At 36.8% G+C, this 21,540-nt stretch overlaps 1 protein-coding gene across 1 annotated transcript; it reads left to right on the top strand.

The window, feature by feature from the left end:
- Positions 1–13,098: 13,098 nt before the first annotated feature.
- LOC123918458 lies at positions 13,099–20,488 on the top strand. The gene is made up of 4 exons (XM_045970519.1): positions 13,099–13,708; positions 13,804–13,930; positions 14,225–14,512; positions 20,400–20,488. The coding sequence occupies exons 1-3, from the start codon at positions 13,191–13,193 to the stop codon at positions 14,384–14,386; spliced, it is 807 nt and encodes a 268-aa protein (XP_045826475.1). The 5' UTR covers positions 13,099–13,190; the 3' UTR covers positions 14,387–14,512; positions 20,400–20,488.
- Positions 20,489–21,540: the final 1,052 nt, after the last annotated feature.

Genomic DNA, 21,540 nt, shown 5'->3' with positions numbered 1-21,540 from the left:
CTCCTCAGCATCCTCTGATGAAATTTCTATGGGATCTGGGTTTTGCTCTTGTTCTTCTTCTTCTTGTTCCTCTTCTGGAACATAGCTAGCCAAAAACTCAACATAGTCAGCATCATCTTCATTCTCTTCAGCTTCAGAATCTGATGAGATGATTATTATCTCAGCATCTTGTGGTTTCTTGTTCTCTTCTTTATTCTTCTCATCGTCTTCGCGTTTTTCGTCTTCTTTCTTTCTCTTAAACTCTGCGATGCGTAAACTAAATCTTTTCATTATTCCAAATTTCTCTTGCTTCACTTGTTTACTCTTGTTTTTACGTGAAGAAGGCATGTTAACTCGTTCACCTTTTTATAAACCTTTGAGCGCGTTGGTTTTCGTCTTTGATATTAATTCACCTTTGTAACAACCACTCTTCTTCTTTGACTGTCTTGGTTATATAAATTTTTTTTTTTTACTTTTTGATAATGACAAAAGGGGGAGTAGTTACGCATTAATTGATAAGTGATAAGTTCAAAACTGAAACCACTCTTTTATCTCGCTTTTATCCGTTAAGTTAAAAGTTGTTACTTTTAAGTTGTTTTACGTATTTCAATGCGGAGACTAAGTTAGTTGAAACTGAACTAAATTTCATAAGTAAGGATAAGTTAAGAGTGCAATTTTAACTTAGCCTTATGAGACTTAGGGGGAGAGCTTGCAAACCTCTCACTCTGAAGAAAGATATGAAATTTGTTTTATTTCAAACCATCTTAATCTTATACTAAATTAAAATATCATGGATAAAACATAAAGTTCAGACTTTATGAAGTATCAATCTTAGGGGGAGCTTGCAAACCTCATAAACCTAAGAGAAACATGATAAGTTAATTTAACAACAATTGTCAATTAATACTTATGTTTGTCATCATCAAAAAGGGGGAGATTGTTGGAACAAAATTGATTTAAAAATGTTTGCCCCTAAATATATAAAGGTTTTGATGATAACAAAGTATTAATTAACAAATTGGAAGGACTAAAAATTTATTTTAAGTGCGCAGATATAAGCATCATATAAGCTCTGAGTGAAGTTCAGAGGATGTGAATTCAGAAGTTCACAAGCGCTCAGAAGATGTTGGACTTCAGAGGTTACAACGTTCAGAGGATGAAGACTTCAGAACTTCTTGTCTGTCTACAAGCTTCATCAACCTCTGAAGATCTCTTTGAAAGCTGTGAAGATTCTCTTTACCAGTCAACTCTTCTACCAATGAAGAAAAGGACCTTTCAAGCCTGATCAGTTCAGCTACCTCTGTTTTGTCTGTCCTAACTTGAGAACGTGGGTCTTCAGTTTTGTTAGCTGAATAAGGAAAGTCCACTCTGCAGTAGTCAAAGTATCTGAAACTCTTTCTTAGTTTTGGATACAACCAAACTGCATCAAGACAGACTGCTTGAAGACAAAAGATTATCAACTCCAACGGTTCTTTTCTGCAACGACTCTTTTCTAGTGGTATATATACTAGAAGATTCAGCTACAACAAAAAAAACAATTATCAAAAATTGAACGTGCGCTGAACAAACTCTGAACTCTGTGATATACAAGCTCTGAACCTCTTATCAAGTGTTTTTGCACTTTAGTCAAATACTCTGTACTTTTTGTATTTGCTCTCTTTAGGTTCATCTAAGAGCATTTGTATATTTTTATATACTTTACTATTACTTGAGGAAACTTAAGCTTGTGTGCTTAAGTGTGAAACTTAAGCTTGTGTGCTTAAGTGTGAAACTTAAGCTTGTGTGCTTAAGTGTGAAGTCTTAAGCTTGTGTGCTTGAGCAGTGTTGAGAAGTCTCTTGCTTGTGTGCTTGAGCAAGTGTAATCTTGTGTGATTATAGTGAAATCCCTTGGAAGTGCAAGGGGACTGGACTACTCTCGTTTTGTGAGAGGAACCAGTATAAATTGCTTGTGTGACCTCTCTCTCTCTATATTGTTATTATTTGTGTTATTTTTCCGCTGCTAACGTAGTTGAGTTAAGAACTTGAAAAAGTTTTAACTTAGCTAAAACACAATTCAACCCCCCCCTTCTTGTGTTTTCACACCTTCATTCTTGAGAGAAGAGAAGAGAGAGCTTGAAGAGCTAGGGCAAGGGGAGAGCTAGAGATTCGAGAGCTTCGTCGTGTTTTCTTCGAATCCAGGTAAGAGAGTAGATTTCATATTCGTGGGTGACTCGAGGAAGGGGAGAATGTCGATTTCTCCTCACCCGAACTTCCTCCACCCCATTTTCGTTTTAGATTGGAATGGATTTTCTTGATGGAAATCGTTCCTAAGGTTCTTAATATGTTTAACATGCTTGTAACATGATTAACGAACGGAAATAATGGTTAAAACGAGTTTTCTAATGGATTAAACTCAAGAACTTTGTGTTCTTGAGAGTTTTGATGAAAAAGTGTCAATCTTTACTTTTTCGATGTTTATGATGTAGATCTGAGAAATGAACCGTCCTTTTGTGTTTAGATATGCTCGTTATGCTTGAATATAAACTTATTTGGGGTTTATAACATGAAAAATGGGATTTTTGGGCGTTTTTGTGTAGAAAACGCATGTTTTTCCGCCTCAGGCACAATAATTTCCGCCTGAAACGGCAGATCAGTGAGCAGCCAACCTTTCAGAAGTTTTTCCGCCTCAGGCGTAAACTTTTCCGCCTCAGGCGTAAACTTCCGCCCCAAACGTAAATATTTCCGCCCCAGGCGGAAATACTGCAGATTTCACCAATTTTTCATCAGCTATCTTCCTTTGCATGTATTTTCAATCAGTGTCTTATTCTTACATGATTGTTGATGCTTGTTGATGTTTATAACGATTGTTAATCATGTATGAAGTATAAATGAAGTATATTAAGGTGTTAATCAACTTAATAAAGAAGGATATTAGAATTATGTTATTCTAATAAAGACGGATATTAAGGTATTGATTATCTTAATAAAGACGGACGTTGGATAGTGTTCCACGTTATTGTTGACGGGCTATATGCCAAAATTGTTGATGAATATATTCATGAGTTTTGAGTGCATGCATCATGAATATTTAGGGATATTGGCTTGTCCAATAAAGAAGGATATCGAACTATATTTGTTTGATAAAGACGGATATCGGAGGTGAAATACTCTGATAAAGACGATGATACCACATGCATTAGAGGTGTCTAGAGGACATAGCATGAATGTGAAGCATTAGATTGCATTAGGGATTATGTGTGCATTTTATGATAATGATGTTTGACACATACTTGGTAAATGTTGATTGTTAATCCGTATGTGAGGAGCAGAGTCCGTCATGACTATAAAATGAACAACGCAGGGTCCGTCATGACCATAATCTGAACAATGTATTTGTTGATGTTTTGGTATTGTCCGAGACGACGTGAAACTATATATTTGGTGTATTTTGTGGATGATTGATTAGGTGATAAATGAAGTATATGCATGATATATGAATATGCATGAATGATGGTGATGTATATGTATAATGTATGATTATGCATGTTTTTATGAAGAAGTGTTTAAGTACCATTTACTTACACTTGTATATTTTGAGTATGTTATCTAACTCTCTTTTATGTGTTATGTGCTGGACCGTTGGGGGTCCAGATTTTACAGGATTTTGTGGTATTCGATGTCGAGTCGTCGGTGAAGCTCCGCTCTGATTGTGACACGGGAAAAAGGGGTTTTATATGTATATAGAGTCTCCTTATCTAGGTTGTTTTGTATAGCTAATAAATACATTAGTTGATTTAACATTTGTATAAACAAGTATTTTTACTAATTAACTACATTAGTATTATTTTGGTAGAGGAGTGTAATACTCGAACCGACATTCAATAAATTAAATGTGATTTTCCGTTGCGTATTTTGAAAAAGATTTTACTAAGGTAGAAATATATAAATAATGGGTTTGGGTGTTACAATTGGTATCAGAGCCCCGTTGTCTTCGGACTGTGTGGGTTATGTGTCGATCAGAGCAGGTCTGTGCAGTCAGACCAAGTGAGTATTGTGTGTCAGTCGTGTTGGTCTAACAATTTTGTTGTGTTTGTTTTGTGAAATCACTTATATTGTTCATTTAGGAACTATGAGTGGTGTGAATTGGATTAGTTGATCCATTCTTTTGTTGAGTAATTGTATGAGTGCTATGCTTCTATGTTTATAATAGTTGTATATGCTTAGAGTTTAAACTTTGTGTAGTTTAAACTTGGTTGATTGATGCTTATTTGCTAATTGTTGACGATTTGGCATGATATAAAATTGCATGTGACGATCCTGCATGATATAAAACTGCATGTGGTAATGATTTGAAATAATTTTAAAAACTAATATTATTTCTTGAAGATTATGGTGAAAATATAGAGTTATTTTCTTTTGGGTGAGTGAAAATTAATTTTCAAAATGGTGAGAAGAGTAGGATATTAATGTGTCCTGGTATGTGTTTGTTATATGTTTGTTTATAACATGTGCTAGATGATTACTAGGCATTTAAATTGCTATGCGTTTTATGAGTAAAAACATGAAGATCTCATAATCCTATGTTGTAATTGTGATGCATGATTCTAATTTGTACTTTCAAGTATATAATGATGTTATATGCTTGATGTTTTGGATTTTGTGGATTAGTGAGTCGAGAAAACGAGAGTTTAGTGAGCGTAAGTTCAAAACCGTAGCAGAGCACCCAGATTTTTGGATGTGCTCGCTAGGCGAAGAATGAACCTCGCTAAATCTCGCTAAGTCTTGCTAAATCCTGTGAATGTTTTTGACTTGTCTCGCCGGGAGCTCGCTAGCTTTTGCTAAGCGAGGGAGCCAAACAAGAAATTTATTTTGTTGACGTCTTGTTCTGAGTTGATTGAATGTGAGTATGAATTATTGCTATGCAATGTTCATTTTTCTTGTGTTGTTTTGAATTCCTAACTTTGAGAAGTGAGGGAAGTATAGGTTACTTGAATGCTTGCATGAATTTGTGTTAGTGTTTAGGTATCGTGGGTTAGGTTTTGTCCCTTGTATGCGACATGCGTGTAAACGATGTCGATACTAGTTTCTTCTTAGGAAGAATATGTTTAGAGACGATAGAACCGTTAAGTGTGAACACCAGAAGTTCTAGTGGAGTAGTGTAGGTGGGTTTGAGATAAGTGGGGGAGAAGGTTATATCCCTCCGAGATGTTTCGAACGTGAGAAGATTGGATGAGTAGAGATGTTCTTGAAGCGGAATATTCAGGAAGTGGTGACGTTGTTCGAAGTGGAATGGATGGGAACAACAAGTTGTGAGAAACTACTAGAAGAGAAGTTGTCGGACCAAGTGTTTCATCGTGGGGCGTTAGTGAGATTGGTTAAGTGAGATGAAGAGTATTCGGAACGGTTGGAGATTGTGTCTTACACTAAAAGTTTGAAGGCATCATTTTTGTGGACCAAGTTGAAGTACCTGTTTGATCGAAATGAGTCGAATATGAAGAAGAGGGAGTGATTAAGATTCTTGAAGAGGTGATGATTTTGAAGTAAGTTGTCATCCAAGTGGATCGGATGTTGTACCGGATTCTTGAGTAAGAAGCTTTATGTGAGTCGTCCATATGGTGGTAGGTTGAATTGGTTGAACAATTTGGAGTTCTAAGTCTAGTGTGTGGAGTGACTTTCGGAAGAGATTTGAGAAGCTTAGAGAAAGAGATGTGAAGATTAGTGAACCGTTGGTGTTAATTAATCGATGAAGGGAAGTAGGTTTTAAAGTAAATGAGAATGGAATTGAGAAATATCATAATAGGATTGGTATGTTTGTTGAATCGTTGGAAGTAAGGATTGTATGAGTAGTCGAGTTTATTCGAAGATGGAAGTAGGATAACGATTCGAAAGATTTTGTGAGAGGCTTGTCGAAGAAAGGGTAATTGGATTTGGATAATAACCGGACAATTGGTGTCACATGTTGAATGAGAACGTAGAGTCTTGGAGGTTGAGATGAAGCTAAATGAGAGGTATCATTTTTGAATGATGAAGAATAAGAAAGTTAGCCGTTGGAGAACGTGTTGAGAATGAGTAGTAGGAGGTCATGTTGGAAGTGACTTGTGCTAGTTGAGAGTTTGCGATAAGGATTACCGCACATGTGAGTAGATGTTGTGTTTGAGCACATATAGTAAGGGGTTGAAGGCGATGCCTAAGGTGAGTGTCGGAGAGCATTTTGCAGTGCCCACAAGATAAGAGTGAGTAAGTATTTGCTAAGGAATTTGGATTCATGGAATGGAAGAGTCGGTAGAGACTAGTTTTGTTAGATGCATCGTGGATGTTGATGTAGTATGGTCTCATCGTGGACGACGGAATGATAGTGATTCGAGGAATAAACTTAAGATGTATTTGGACGAGGATTTTGGAAATTTTCTAGAAATGTCATATTGGGATTAGACAAGGAGTCATGAATAAGAATTCGATGAGTGAATAAACGGAAAAGAGTATACTTGTTGCAATGCAAGATGATGAGGAACATGGATAGACAGATTATGGGCGAATTGAAGATGACGTTTGGAATCAACGAGATAGAGGTTATGATTGTTCGGAGAACCAATTTTAGGCGGTAGCCTGATTTTGAAGTAGCAAATTGCTAAGGGATTAAAGAGAAGTGGTATTGGAAAATGTTTGCGTTAAGGAATGCAAATATTGGTTGAGAGATTACTTGGGAACAGAGTAGTCGTATTGGATTCGACTCAATGTGAGAAAGGAATTTGACGGTTAGAGACGGTAGTTTTTAGCATGTGTCAATGAAGTTTGAGAATGTTGGTCATCAAGTGATCGTTGGAATTGAATTATCGAGTGATATGTTTGGAATGAGATACGATATGAATAGGTGATGTAACACGGTTAAGTGATCCATGAGGGAATCAGAGACTTATAGGATTTGTGGAGTTATGGAGTATTCCACGGGAGTATCTTTTCGGAGTGTGTTCGATTAGTTGTACTTGTTGTGGGTAGCATTATGTGTACCGTAGAATGTGAGTCTATGGATGTTTCGTGCGAAGTTGACATTTTAGCGGTTTGATAAGAATGGTTTATGCCGATATCATGATTGTTGACTATCTATCGACAAATTGAGGAACTGGCCGTCCTTGATCTCTTGTTGATAAATGGACAAATATTGTGTTGGATGGAATAAACTAATTTTGTCAAACTTGGTAATGTGTAGCGTTTTGAGCGTTTCGTTGGAGGGTCGGATACAGGGTTATCCGGAGTTGTTTTAGTAGCGTAATTTTCGAGGGCGAAAATCATTTAAGTGGGGGAGAGTTGTAACGACCCAATTTTCAAATTATTAATTTTAATGTGTTAAAATATTTTATTTAACGTGGCATTTTAATTAAGTTAATAACTAGAGTTATTTATCGAGTACTTTAGTTATTAAACGAATAGTGAGAGTTATCGTGTTATTGGGCCAAGCCAATTGGGCTTGAGGCCCAATGGGCCTTGTGTGTGTGTGTGGCGCCATATGGCCATGAGAGGGAGAAGAGAAATTCATTTTTCTCATGTTCTTATGTTCTTGAGAGAAGAGAAGAGAGAGCTTGAAGAGCTAGGGCAAGGGGAGAGCTAGAGATTCGAGAGCTTCGTCGTGTTTTCTTCGAATCCAGGTAAGAGAGTAGATTTCATATTCGTGGGTGACTCGAGGAAGGGGAGAATGTCGATTTCTCCTCACCCGAACTTCCTCCACCCCATTTTCGTTTTAGATTGGAATGGATTTTCTTGATGGAAATCGTTCCTAAGGTTCTTAATATGTTTAACATGCTTGTAACATGATTAACGAACGGAAATAATGGTTAAAACGAGTTTTCTAATGGATTAAACTCAAGAACTTTGTGTTCTTGAGAGTTTTGATGAAAAAGTGTCAATCTTTACTTTTTCGATGTTTATGATGTAGATCTGAGAAATGAACCGTCCTTTTGTGTTTAGATATGCTCGTTATGCTTGAATATAAACTTATTTGGGGTTTATAACATGAAAAATGGGATTTTTGGGCGTTTTTGTGTAGAAAACGCATGTTTTTCCGCCTCAGGCACAATAATTTCCGCCTGAAACGGCAGATCAGTGAGCAGCCAACCTTTCAGAAGTTTTTCCGCCTCAGGCGTAAACTTTTCCGCCTCAGGCGTAAACTTCCGCCCCAAACGTAAATATTTCCGCCCCAGGCGGAAATACTGCAGATTTCACCAATTTTTCATCTGCTATCTTCCTTTGCATGTATTTTCAATCAGTGTCTTATTCTTACATGATTGTTGATGCTTGTTGATGTTTATAACGATTGTTAATCATGTATGAAGTATAAATGAAGTATATTAAGGTGTTAATCAACTTAATAAAGAAGGATATTAGAATTATGTTATTCTAATAAAGACGGATATTAAGGTATTGATTATCTTAATAAAGACGGACGTTGGATAGTGTTCCACGTTATTGTTGACGGGCTATATGCCAAAATTGTTGATGAATATATTCATGAGTTTTGAGTGCATGCATCATGAATATTTAGGGATATTGGCTTGTCCAATAAAGAAGGATATCGAACTATATTTGTTTGATAAAGACGGATATCAGAGGTGAAATACTCTGATAAAGACGATGGTACCACATGCATTAGAGGTGTCTAGAGGACATAGCATGAATGTGAAGCATTAGATTGCATTAGGGATTATGTGTGCATTTTATGATAATGATGTTTGACACATACTTGGTAAATGTTGATTGTTAATCCGTATGTGAGGAGCAGAGTCCGTCATGACTATAAAATGAACAACGCAGGGTCTGTCATGACCATAATCTGAACAATGTATTTGTTGATGTTTTGGTATTGTCCGAGACGACGTGAAACTATATATTTGGTGTATTTTGTGGATGATTGATTAGGTGATAAATGAAGTATATGCATGATATATGAATATGCATGAATGATGGTGATGTATATGTATAATGTATGATTATGCATGTTTTTATGAAGAAGTGTTTAAGTACCATTTACTTACACTTGTATATTTTGAGTATGTTATCTAACTCTCTTTTATGTGTTATGTGCTGGACCGTTGGGGGTCCAGATTTTACAGGATTTTGTGGTATTCGATGTCGAGTCGTCGGTGAAGCTCCGCTCTGATTGTGACACGGGAAAAAGGGGTTTTATATGTATATAGAGTCTCCTTATCTAGGTTGTTTTGTATAGCTAATAAATACATTAGTTGATTTAACATTTGTATAAACAAGTATTTTTACTAATTAACTACATTAGTATTATTTTGGTAGAGGAGTGTAATACTCGAACCGACATTCAATAAATTAAATGTGATTTTCCGTTGCGTATTTTGAAAAAGATTTTACTAAGGTAGAAATATATAAATAATGGGTTTGAGTGTTACAAAAGGGATACAAGGAGTGCTGATAAAATAATGAAAAAACGCTTCCAAATTGCCATTGTGAGTAATTTAAAAAAAATAAAAATATGAAGGAGTAAGAAATAATAGAGGAGACAGAGAGTATGATTAAGATTAATGCAGAACCTTAAAATAGATATGAATGGAAGTGAAAGTGGGTTTATAGTAAGAAGATTGAAAGTGAAGTGGGTTTATAGTAAGAAGTGTTAGTAGTTGAAAGGTTGCTATAGAGTAGTATTAGAAGCTTGGTTAAAAGAAAGTTAGAATAATTGTGTGATGAATGAAATATTGGAATATGGACTAAGAGCTTATAGGAGAAAATGTTATTGATTTCTTGGATTGCTCAATTACATGGTTGAAGTGCCTATTTATAGGCTTTATACACATTACTAGATAGTTGATACACATTACTAGATAATACAATAATTTAGAAATTTCTAGCTTTACAATGTAACAAGTATCTTCTAGAAATTTTCATCACATTTCAACAAGAAGTTTGAAAGTGGGTTTTCAATCATCTATTTTAAACATTTTTTGCGTGTGTAATATCCGAGACTCAATCACAAAAATCAGTCCTGAAATACCAATTTCAGGTTAAGAAAGAATTTCCGTTAGAATTTTGAAACTCAACTGATTGAATGCATATATATACGCATAAAGTGAACGGGGGGGGGGGGGGGGTCCATGCTTAATCATACATGCTACAAAATATAAGCTTATACAAATGTTATATTTGCCATTCCAAATACATCTATTCCCTTTTCTTTTACTATCTGTGCGTGCGTGCGTATGCATGCGCGTGTAAAATGAGGTGTCAAAATACAATAATATAATATTTGAGTAATTTCATTAGTGATCTATTTCCTTATTTCTTACGGCTTGTACTTGATCCATTAATTAGTGATCTATTTCCTGATTATTGGACCATGTAAAGACAGTTTGCATATAAAATCATATTAAAAAATATACCAACTGAACCATAAGTAATTATATTGAAAGATAAATAGAGTTACAAAGGAGGCAAAACTCCAATCCTTGTACATTATTTAAAAAACCAAAATTAAAAATCTATTTAATGGAGGAAAGTGGTACAATGCTTTAATGGAGTCAAAGGTAGTACATTTACAGAGCTCCTATTTTGAAAAGAAGCAACAACATCACAGATCACTTTGATGTCATATATACCTGACTTCCAAATAGCAAGTTTCCATCGAAATCTTTCGACAGCTATGATTCTCAAGCTCAAAACTTCCATTTGTATGAGCTCGAGTCAAATCAGGACCGACTGAAGGTGGGACACTAACAGCTTTCCCACTTAAAGAAGAAGAGAAGAAATCTATTTCTTGTTCTCCTTGACTGCACGGTGGCGCAGTCGATTCCGCTATGTTTTGATCATTGTAACTTGCATAAATTTGAAAATTATTATAATTTATGCATACTTTTCTATTTGGATTTATTGAAAGTAAATTTATTATTATTTATGAGTCCATGATTGTTCCAGAAAGGCTCAATCTATGGATGCTAATTTTTGTTAACATGAAATGAGGTTTGGATGGTATATAAGCAAAGATTAGATAAACAACAAAGATGAGCAGTAAAAGGGATACAAGGAGTGCTGATAAAATAATGAAAAAACGCTTCCAAATTGCCATTGTGAGTAATTTAAAAAAAAAAAAAAATATGAAGGAGTAAGAAATAATAGAGGAGACAGAGAGTATGATTAAGATTAATGCAGAACCTTAAAATAGATATGAATGGAAGTGAAAGTGGGTTTATAGTAAGAAGATTGAAAGTGAAGTGGGTTTATAGTAAGAAGCGTTAGTAGTTGAAAGGTTGCTATAGAGTAGTGCGTGCGTGCGTGCGTATGCGTGCGCGTGTAAAATGAGGTGTCAAAATACACTAATATAATATTTGAGTAATTTCATTAGTGAACTATTTCCTTATTTCTTACTGCTTGTACTTGATCCATTAATTAGTGATCTATTTCCTGATTATTGGACCATGTAAAGACAGTTTGCATATAAAATCATATTAAAAAATATACCAACTGAACCATAAGTAATTATATTGAATGATAAACAGAGTTACAAAGGAGGCAAAACTCCAATCCTTGTACATTATTTAAAAAACCAAAATTAAAAATCTATTTAATGGAGGAAAGTGGTACAACGCTTTAATGGAGTCAAAGGTAGTACATTTACAGAGCTCCTATTTTTGAAAAGAAGCAACAGCACCACAGATCACTTTGATGTCATATATACCTGACTTCCAAATAGCAAGTTTCCATCGAAATCTTCCGACAGCTATGATTCTCAAGCTCAAACTTCCATCCGTATAAGCTGGAGTCAAATCAGGACCGACTGAAGGTGGGACACTAACACCTTTCCCACTTAAAGAAGAAGAGAAGAAATCTATTTCTCGTTCTCCTTGACTGCACGGTGGCGCAGTTGATTCCGCTATGTTTTGATCATTGTAACTTGCATAAATTTGAAATTTATTATAATTTATGCATACTTTTCTATTTGGATTTATTGAACGTAAATTTATTATTATTTATGAGTCCATGATTGTTCCAGAAAGGCTCAATCTATGGATGCTAATTTTTGTTAACATGAATTGAGGTTTGGATGGTTTATAAGCAAAGATTCGATAAACAACAAAGATGAGCAGTAAAAGGGATACAAGGAGTGCTGATAAAATAATGAAAAAACACTTCCAAATTGCCATTGTGAGTAATTTAAAAAAAAAAATATGAAGGTGTAAGAAATAATAGAGGAGACAGAGAGTATGATTAAGATTAATGCAGAACCTTAAATAGATATGAATGGAAGTGAAAGTGGGTTTATAGTAAGAAGATTGAAAGTGAAGTGGGTTTATAGTAAGTAGTGTTAGTAGTTGAAAGGTTGCTATAGAGTAGTATTAGAAGCTTGGTTAAAAGAAAGTTAGAATAATTGTGTGATGAAAGAAATATTGGAATATGGACTAAGAGCTTATAGGAGAAAATGTTATTGATTTCTTGGATTGCTCAATTACATGGTTGAAGTGCCTATTTATAGGCTTTATACACATTACTAGATAGTTCATACACATTACTAGATAATACAATAATTTAGAAATTTCTAGCTTTACAATGTAACAAGTATCTTCTAGAAATTTTCATCACATTTCAACAAGAAGTTTGAAAGTGGGTTTTCAATCATCTATTTTAAACATTTTTTGCGTGTGTAATATCCGAGACTCAATCACAAAAATCAGTCCTGAAATACCAATTTCAGGTTAAGAAAGAATTTCTGTTAGAATTTTGAAACTCAACTGATTGAATGCAATTTTGAAACTAAACTGATTGAATGCATATATATACGCATAAACTGAAGGGGGGGGGGGAGGGGGGGGGGGGTCCATGCTTAATCATACATGCTACAAAATATAAGCTTATACAAATGTTACATTTGCCATTCCAAATACATCTATTCCCTTTTCTTTTACTATCTGTGTGTTTTAACCCATCAATTGGTTCGACCTGCCGGATCTGCTACACCCTAATTAGTGATTAGTAAATATTGTAATATTATTATTATTATTATTAATAGAGGCAAATTCGCTGTTTCAGCAGCAATCAGTCCTACATACTCATTATTATTATTATTATTATTATTATTATTATTATTATTAAAAACTTCTTTATTTGCACTTTCCATCCTTCTATTTGTTTGTTTGTCCCTTTACATTCATCTGTTATATTTTTTGGCTTATAGTTTATTAATTTATTCTATAAACAATTCTAATATTTTTTCTTACTAATTGCAGATGGCAGGTAAAGATAAAGTTAAAGAAAAAGTAAAAGATTCCAAGACTCATAAATCCACACATCCCAAACATTCAACTCCACAAATGACATCTCCTCATATGACATCTCAAGATGCACCTGCTCGTATGACACCTCATAGGACATTGAATGTTAGAAATCCTGCTCATAGTGCACCCTCTTCAAACACGTCTAGTGGTGCACCTCTTCGTAGGTCATCTAATGTCCATCCTGCTCAAGTCGCATCTGTTGGGACATCTAATGTCCCAGGTCCTCATGATGTTTCTCATGGTGCATCTGCTAGGACATCTAATGTCCCTCCTTCTCATGTAGCTCATGATGTTCCTCGTGTTGCTTCTGCTAGGACATCTAATGTCCCTCTTCCTCATGTAGCATCACCATCTAATTCACAACCTTATGATTCTGATGGAGCAGAAACCCCAATATTAAGTGAAAATGTCGACCCATCTGAGACACAAAATAGTGATGGAAAACAAACTTTAACCCTCGAGTTACAAGGGTATATATATATTTATATATATTTTTTTCAGTTCTTTTCATATACTATATAAATTTCTTAACTAATTATCATTAATTATTATGTATTGTTTGTAGATTTTTGCCTTCATATGCTGCAGCTAGTGCAATTGGAGATATCATGAGGAGTAATTATAGTAAGCCATGGAACTCATGGAAAAAGATACCACGTAAAACAAGGAAATTGTGGTTTCAAGACTTTAAGGTATTTTTCTAATTTTGAAATGATGAATAAAAATGATATATAAAATAAGTGTTTGAGAATCAATCACTTGTACCAATGGATTTACATTCTATTGTATCATTTATATGAGCCTGTGACTTGTCTTAATTCATAAAACTTGTATGTCACCTTACTTTCATTCACTCTGTTGTGTCTAGAGGTATGTGTGTGTGTCTTGTGATCCAAAAAAATAAGTGGTCGGTTCTTGTGTCAGTCATTCTGTTTGTTTAGGCTTGCTTTTTGTCTAACCCTCTGATTATATATATACACACACAGGCAAGGTTCAATTTTTGTCCACCGGATGATGCATTGGCTAGAAAGAACTTTGAAAGGCGAGGTGCAGTAATAATGAAAAATAACTTAAACAAAGCTCGTGTCGCAAAGAAAAGACCAGATTGGATTGACCAGAATGCGTGGGATCCATTATGTGAGCATTGAAGAACTTCAGGATTTAAAAAGAAAAGTATACAGGCGAAAACAAATCGAGCATCTGACTGTGGAGGTTTTTCAAAGCCCGTTCACACTTGTGGCTCTATCACCACATCGCAACATAGAGCTAATTTGGTAAAGTTAATTTATTTTGTTTATATAAATATGGTGTGTTAAATTTTTGTGATTATGTGTGTTTCTGCTGGAAATTCTATTTTAAATTAGTTTATTATGTTGTTAATGAGAATGGATATTCTAAGATCATGATGTTGTTTTAAGCGTGAAGCATGAAAGCAATGATTCCAAAGAAGTAGTCAGAAACACTTAATGATGAAAGAAGCCAATAGGACTGCACAATTAGTTTATTTTTCAGTACTGTTTAGAAGTTACAGAACTAACTGAGATTTTTTATTTTTTGCTAAGAAAGAAAGAAACTAGTAGGAATTTTCTTAATAGCCACATAAATATCTGAATTTGATTTTTCTTTTATTACTACTATTTTTTTTTGTTATAGCAGACTTTATCTTCTTTGAAAAGAATGAAGTCTAGGTGTATAAGGAGGAGGTCCCATATTATTTTGTCCAAGAATCAGTCAGATTTATGATATGATAAAGTATTATTTAGATCAAATTTCATTAGTAAATTAATTAAATGTGTCTGACAACGAGGAGTTCTGTTTTAAATTTTAATATACTCCCACTGGTATAATCTTATAAAGTAAAAATAACTATTAATAGAAAAGGGAATAATGACAGGAAATAATAGAAAAGGGAATACTGAAGGAAATAATATTCTATTGGAAAATGATTTTTGTTGTGTCTCATTGATATGGTTAAGTGTCTATATATACAATAATAATAGGTTAATCAAACCTATGAATAATGACAGACTTTAATGAAAGTAATTACAAATAATTACAAAAATAATTATGCTTAATGACAATAATATTCTAGTCTATCACACCCCCTCAGTCGAAGCGGGAGGTTCGCGGACGCTTAGATTGGTCCGGAAATCATTAAATAGAACACGAGGTAGGCCTTTGGTGAAGATGTCAGCAATTTGGTGACGGGAAGGAACATGAAGGACGCGTGCCTGGCCACGGGCGACCTTTTCCCGAACAAAGTGAATGTCCATCTCAATGTGTTTAGTACGCTGATGTTGTACTGGGTTACCAGAAAGGTAGATGGCACTAACATTATCACAATATACCAACGTAGCTTGAGATAGTGGAAAATGAAGCTCCAAGAGAAGGTTGCGAAGCCAACAAGATTCAGAAACCACATTAGCAACACCTCTGTACTCAGCTTCTGCACTCGAGCGAGAAAGTGTGGGTTGTCTCTTGGAAGACCAGGAAATGAGGTTGTCACCGAGAAACACACAATAGCCGGAGGTAGAACGGCGGGTGTCAGGGCAGCCCCCCCAATCCGCATCAGTATAAGAGACAAGTTTCTCAATAGGGGATGGATAGAGATGCAAACCATAGTGTAGGGTTCCCTGAATATAACGCAGGATGCGCTTGAGGGCAAGCATGTGGTCGGTACAAGGAGCATGCATGTGAAGACATACCTGTTGAACAGCATAAGAAATGTCAGGGCGGGTGAAGGTAAGATACTGCAAGGCTCCTGCGAGACTCCGGTATAAGGTGGGATCATCATACGGAGTGCCGGCGGAGGTACCGAGCTTTTGCTTGGTGTCAACTGGAGTGGCAGATGGTTTGCACGAGGCCATGCCTGCGCGAGCAATAATTTCACCAGCATAAGTACTCTGACTAAGGAAGAGTCCACTAGCATGTCTAGTTACGGCAATACCTAGGAAGTAACTCAGCGGTCCCAGATCCTTCATAGCAAACTCAGATGCAAGTAGTGTCATGATGGATTTTCGAAGGTCATGGGTGGAGGTGATAAGGATGATGTCATCAACATATAGCAAGATGTAAGCCAAGTTAGAGCCATGTCGATAGATGAAGAGTGAGTGATCTGAAGTGCTGTGCTCAAATCCAATGGTGGAGACAAAGTCAGCAAAACGCTGGTACCAAGCACGAGGCGCTTGCTTCAAACCATAGAGTGATTTTCGCAAGCGGCACACATAATCTGGGTGATGAGGATCACGAAAACCGAGTGGTTGATGCATGTAGACTGTCTCGTGAAGGTCACCATGCAGAAATGCATTCTGGACATCTAACTGATGAATATGCCAGGATTTAGAGAGAGCAATCGTGAGAACAGTGCGAATAGTCGCCGGTTTTACTACAGGACTAAACGTCTCATCACAATCCACACCTGCAATCTGTGACCTGCCATCACCTACAAGACGAGCTTTGTAACGCTCAAAACAACCATTAGATTTCTTTTTATGACGAAAAATCCACATACACCGAATAATATTAACATCACAAGGTCGGGGGACCAGATCCCACGTATTATTTTTAATTAGAGCATTAAATTCAGACTGCATTGCGGCTTTCCAATTAGGATCTGAGAGGGCTAGTTTGGGGTTTTTGGGAAGAGGTGAAATGGTCGGATCATCAATGGTAACGGAAAGGTTAAAGAGTTTTCTAGGTTTGTAGATACCCTGCATACTACGGGTCGCCATAGTCCGAGTAGGGGGTGCAGGTTGGGCCAGTGGTGTAGGTGGTGGGGAGGTATCGGGTGTACTCGTAGGGAGGGAAGATGATATTGTGGTGTTGGATGAGGTATGAGAAGGATTATGTGGTCTGGCTGGTGAGGTAGACGGGGGGTTAGGTACAGGAGGTGACGAACTAGGGAGGTCATCAAGAGGAGATTGCAAAGTGGGATTGGTCCATTGATGGACTAATGATGGGTGCAGGTCATCAGTGAAATGGTCATAGGTGGTGAGAGGTTGGGAAGACATATGAGCAAAGGGGAATTTTGTCTCATCAAATATGACATGTCGGGAGATGATGATCTTTCTTTGCGATAAATCGAAACATTTGTAGCCTCGGTGATTAGTGGGATACCCTAAGAAGACACATGGTGTTGAGCGTGGTTGCAATTTGTTAATGGTTGTGGATGGAAACAATGGATAACACAGACAACCAAAAACACGAAGATGTGTGTAGGAAGGATCACGATGATACAAAAGTTGAGTAGGAGAATGATTTGACAAATTCTTTCGAGGAAGGATATTAAGAAGATAAGTAGCCATTTGAAGGGCATGATGCCAAAATGATGGAGGAACAGAAGAATGGGCGAGAAGAGTGCGAATCATGTTATTAATGGTGCGTATTTTACGTTCCGCTTTGCCATTTTGAGATGACGTGTGAGGGCAAGAGAAACGGAAAATAAGACCATTATCAACACAATATTTATGAAATAATGTATTGTTGTATTCACGTCCATTATCACATTGAAAACATTTCACGGTTTGAGAAAATTGCGTGCGAATTTGATTAGAAAGAGAAGTGAACATTTCAAAAGCCTGAGATTTGTTACTTATAGGAAACGTCCACAAAAAATCAGAATAATCATCCAAGAATAAAATATAATATCGATGACCAGAAGAACTTAAAATCGGTGATGTCCATATATCACTATGTAAAATATCAAAAGGCATTAAAGTAACATTTTTGGATGAATCAAAAGGCAACTTAATATGTTTGCCAAACACACAAGAATTACAAATAGTCTTAGAACTTAAATGTTCACCACTAATGAACTTATTTTTATGAAGAGACTCCAAAGTAGAAGAACTTGGATGGCCGAGGCGGCTGTGCCAGAGACCGGAAGAGAGACCAGCAAAGTGAGAGGCAGAGGTGACGGGATATAGATCACCAAAGCTATTACATCTCATGAGAGGGGTACCCGTCTGAAAGTCAAATACCGAGAAACCAAATGGATCAAATGAAACAGAAACATTATTTTCAGTAGTGAGTTGTCGCACAGAAATCAAATTCTTAATAATTTGTGGTGTGTGTAAAACATGTTTAAGGTCTAAGTGTTTGTGTTTGTCAGATGTAGGTAGGGTTGTGTGACCAGACCCTTGAATTGGAATACCTTGTCCACTACCGACAATCAGTTTCTGATTTAAATGACTCAAATTAGAATAAGACGTGAGATTACCTTGAGATGCCGTTGTGTGGGAGGTGGCTCCAGTGTCCATGTACCATGTGTTGTCCGGCGGATTAAGAGACATGGTGTGCATGGCAGCTGCAATGTCAGTGGGGGTTGGTGAAGGCGTAGCAACGTGAGCCTGTGGACGTTGACCTAGGATACCTGGTTGCCTCGGAGTACCGGTGGGTTGTGTCCACTGAGATGTAGGATATGGGCAAGGAGGCACACCCCATGGAGGTGGGACCCATCCCCAAGGAGACCAAGAGGGATGTTGGAGTTGCTGCCATGGTTGAGAGGACCAAGAGGGACCGTTAGACCTAGAACCACCGCGCTGTCCGCGCCCTCTGGTGCGACTTTGATTGTTGCGGTTGCGGCCTGAACCAGAACGGTTGTCCTGTCGTCGGTTGGAACGCTGCTGGGAGGAGTCATCTGTGTCTCGTGGCATGGCAGTATGCAAGACAGTGGGTGAGCTAGTGCTATGCATTTTGGCCAAACCAGATTCCTCCAAGGTGAGCATGGAGCGAGCCTCAAGAAATGAGGGTAAAGTTTTCTGTTGGCGAATCACGGTGGCAACCCCACGATACGGCTCAGACAATCCGGATACTATTTGAAGGACCAGTCGGTGTTCGCTGACGGGTGCTCCAACGTTCTTCAGTTGATCAGATAGTTGCTTGAGTCGTTGACAATATGCAGAGACGTTAGGAAAATCTTCCATACGAGTGGAGGAAAAATCTTGTTCAAGCGCAACAGCACGGGAGTTTTGATTGTCCTCAAATATGTTGGCCAAACGGTTCCAGGTAGCCATGGCAGTTGATCCTTTTTCCATAATGGTGGTAAGGAGATCAAATGAGATAGTGGAATAAATCCATTGAAGAACCGTTGAATCAAGAATTGTCCACATTTCAAAACTAGCATCAGTGGAGGCAGGCTTCTCTTTGCCGGGTTGAGGAATGATGTGATGAATAACCTTGTGGGCACGAGCATGAACCTCAAATAATTCGGCCCACATGTTGTAGTGATCCTTCTCCAGCTCCAGTACAAAGGGAATGCTATGTTTGATGTTGGTGACGGCAAGGGCAGGATGAAAATCTGTTTTTGCTGAAGAGACAGATGTGGAGATGACGGCAGAGGTTGTGGATGCAGCGGCAGGAGCAGAAGACATGTCGACCGATGTGAAAACAAAGAGGGACTTGCTGTGTTTTGTGAACCGGTAGAAAAATAGGACACAATAAAACAACCGTTTTTATATCTCTGTTTCTGCGAGACAAATACCGTATTTGTGCGAAACTGAGAAAATTCAAACTTAGAGAAAACGTAAATCCAATACAGTGATGTTGTTGCTGTGTTTTGCGAGCAGAACAGAACAGAACCAGTATTGATGAACGGCTTGTGCGGTGATGGAAAACGGCACGGCGGTGCTGGTGCGAACAGATCGTGGTCGGCGCGTTTTGGGTTAGTCGGCGCGGACAGTGAGAGCTGGCGCGGGTGTAAGAGAGCGGCTATGAATGGAGCGGCTCAGGTAGACGCTTGCACGGCAGTGGGCGGTGCAAGGGAGGAGGCGGCGGCTTTGGGTGAGCAAGAAGAGGCTGCGCTGCAATTTGTTTTTGTAGGTCACGCGTGGAAAGAAAATACTCGTGATACCATAATAGAAAAGGGAATAATGACAGGAAATAATAGAAAAGGGAATACTGAAGGAAATAATATTCTATTGGAAAATGATTTTTGTTGTGTCTCATTGATATGGTTAAGTGTCTATATATACAAAAATAATTATGCTTAATGACAATAATATTCTAGTCTATCAACTATAACTAATTGTATATATATATTATTCTGAGAAATGTGCAATGACAACCATGAGAATTTGGGTAGAAGATACTGATCATAACTAATTTTTAGGAGTTGAAAAGTTTGGCTGATAGTTCTAATTCATATTCTTTGTTTTGTTATAGACGGAACTGAATGGCACTCCCCCCGCTCCTGTAGATTTGTTTGTTTACACACACCAACATCGCAAGAATAAGACTTGGGTTGATCGGAACATGTCTATGTAACGAGTTCTCAACTTTAAATAGTATTTTTTTTTCATGTTGATTTCATTGTATTTTACTTAATTTTAAAATATTAAGTAGCTTCATATTTGTGTCAATAGGAAAAGTATAAATGTAGATTGGAAGAATTAACCCAACAAGCATCTTTGCAAGGAACTCCGCCACCAAAGGAAATAGATGTGTGGATTGAGGTTGCAGGAACAAGGAAAGGACACATATATGGTCTTGGGAGTGAATCTTCTTTATTTGCAGGCAGGTGAAATTACCGTGGTTCAGGTTCCGCGTCAACTGAATGGGTGCAAAGACATGAAATTGAAGAACTGAAAATTGAAAGGGAAGAAATGAGAAGGGAAAATGATGAACTTCGTGATATGGTAAAACAATTGATGGAAAGCTTAAACTTTCGGCCGAAGCCATATACTAGAGATGAAGTTCATGAAGATATTGCGGCTAATAGTAACGATGATGTGACTGATGATAATGATGATGACATGTCTTATGATGGTGAAGAATGATGATAATTATGATGTGTTTGATGATGGTGAAGAATTATGATCAAGAACAAAGTATGACAAGTGTGATTTATTATATATTGTTTTCTTAGTTATGATATTGACTTTTTTTTATGCAAGAATTGAACGGGATTTATTCCCCTTTTTGTATGTGAAGATCAATTCACTTATATACTTGCAAGTGTAGGTAGTAGTGATAACTTGGTCTTGGTTAGGTTATGCTTTGGATTTATTACTTATTTTTGGATAAGTAGTTGGTAATACTTAAATATAAATATATTGTGTTCATGTTGTGTTCATGTTTAATTGTTTGGGATTTTAAATTAATAATAATAATAATAATAATAATAATAATAATAATAATTAAAAAAAAATAATAATTTAGAGACCGAAATAGAGACTGAATTTCCTACATAGCGTCTTACAATCGGTCGCAACATTGGTCGCAATGGGCAGAGAAAATAATTTCAAATCGGTCACTAAATCAGTCGCTAAAATCAGTCTCTAACACAGTCTCTGAGGTTGGTTGC

This window comes from Trifolium pratense, linkage group LG3, assembly GCF_020283565.1.
Source record: "Trifolium pratense cultivar HEN17-A07 linkage group LG3, ARS_RC_1.1, whole genome shotgun sequence".
NCBI lineage: Eukaryota > Viridiplantae > Streptophyta > Magnoliopsida > Fabales > Fabaceae > Trifolium > Trifolium pratense.
This window is presented reverse-complemented; position numbering and strand designations above follow the sequence as displayed.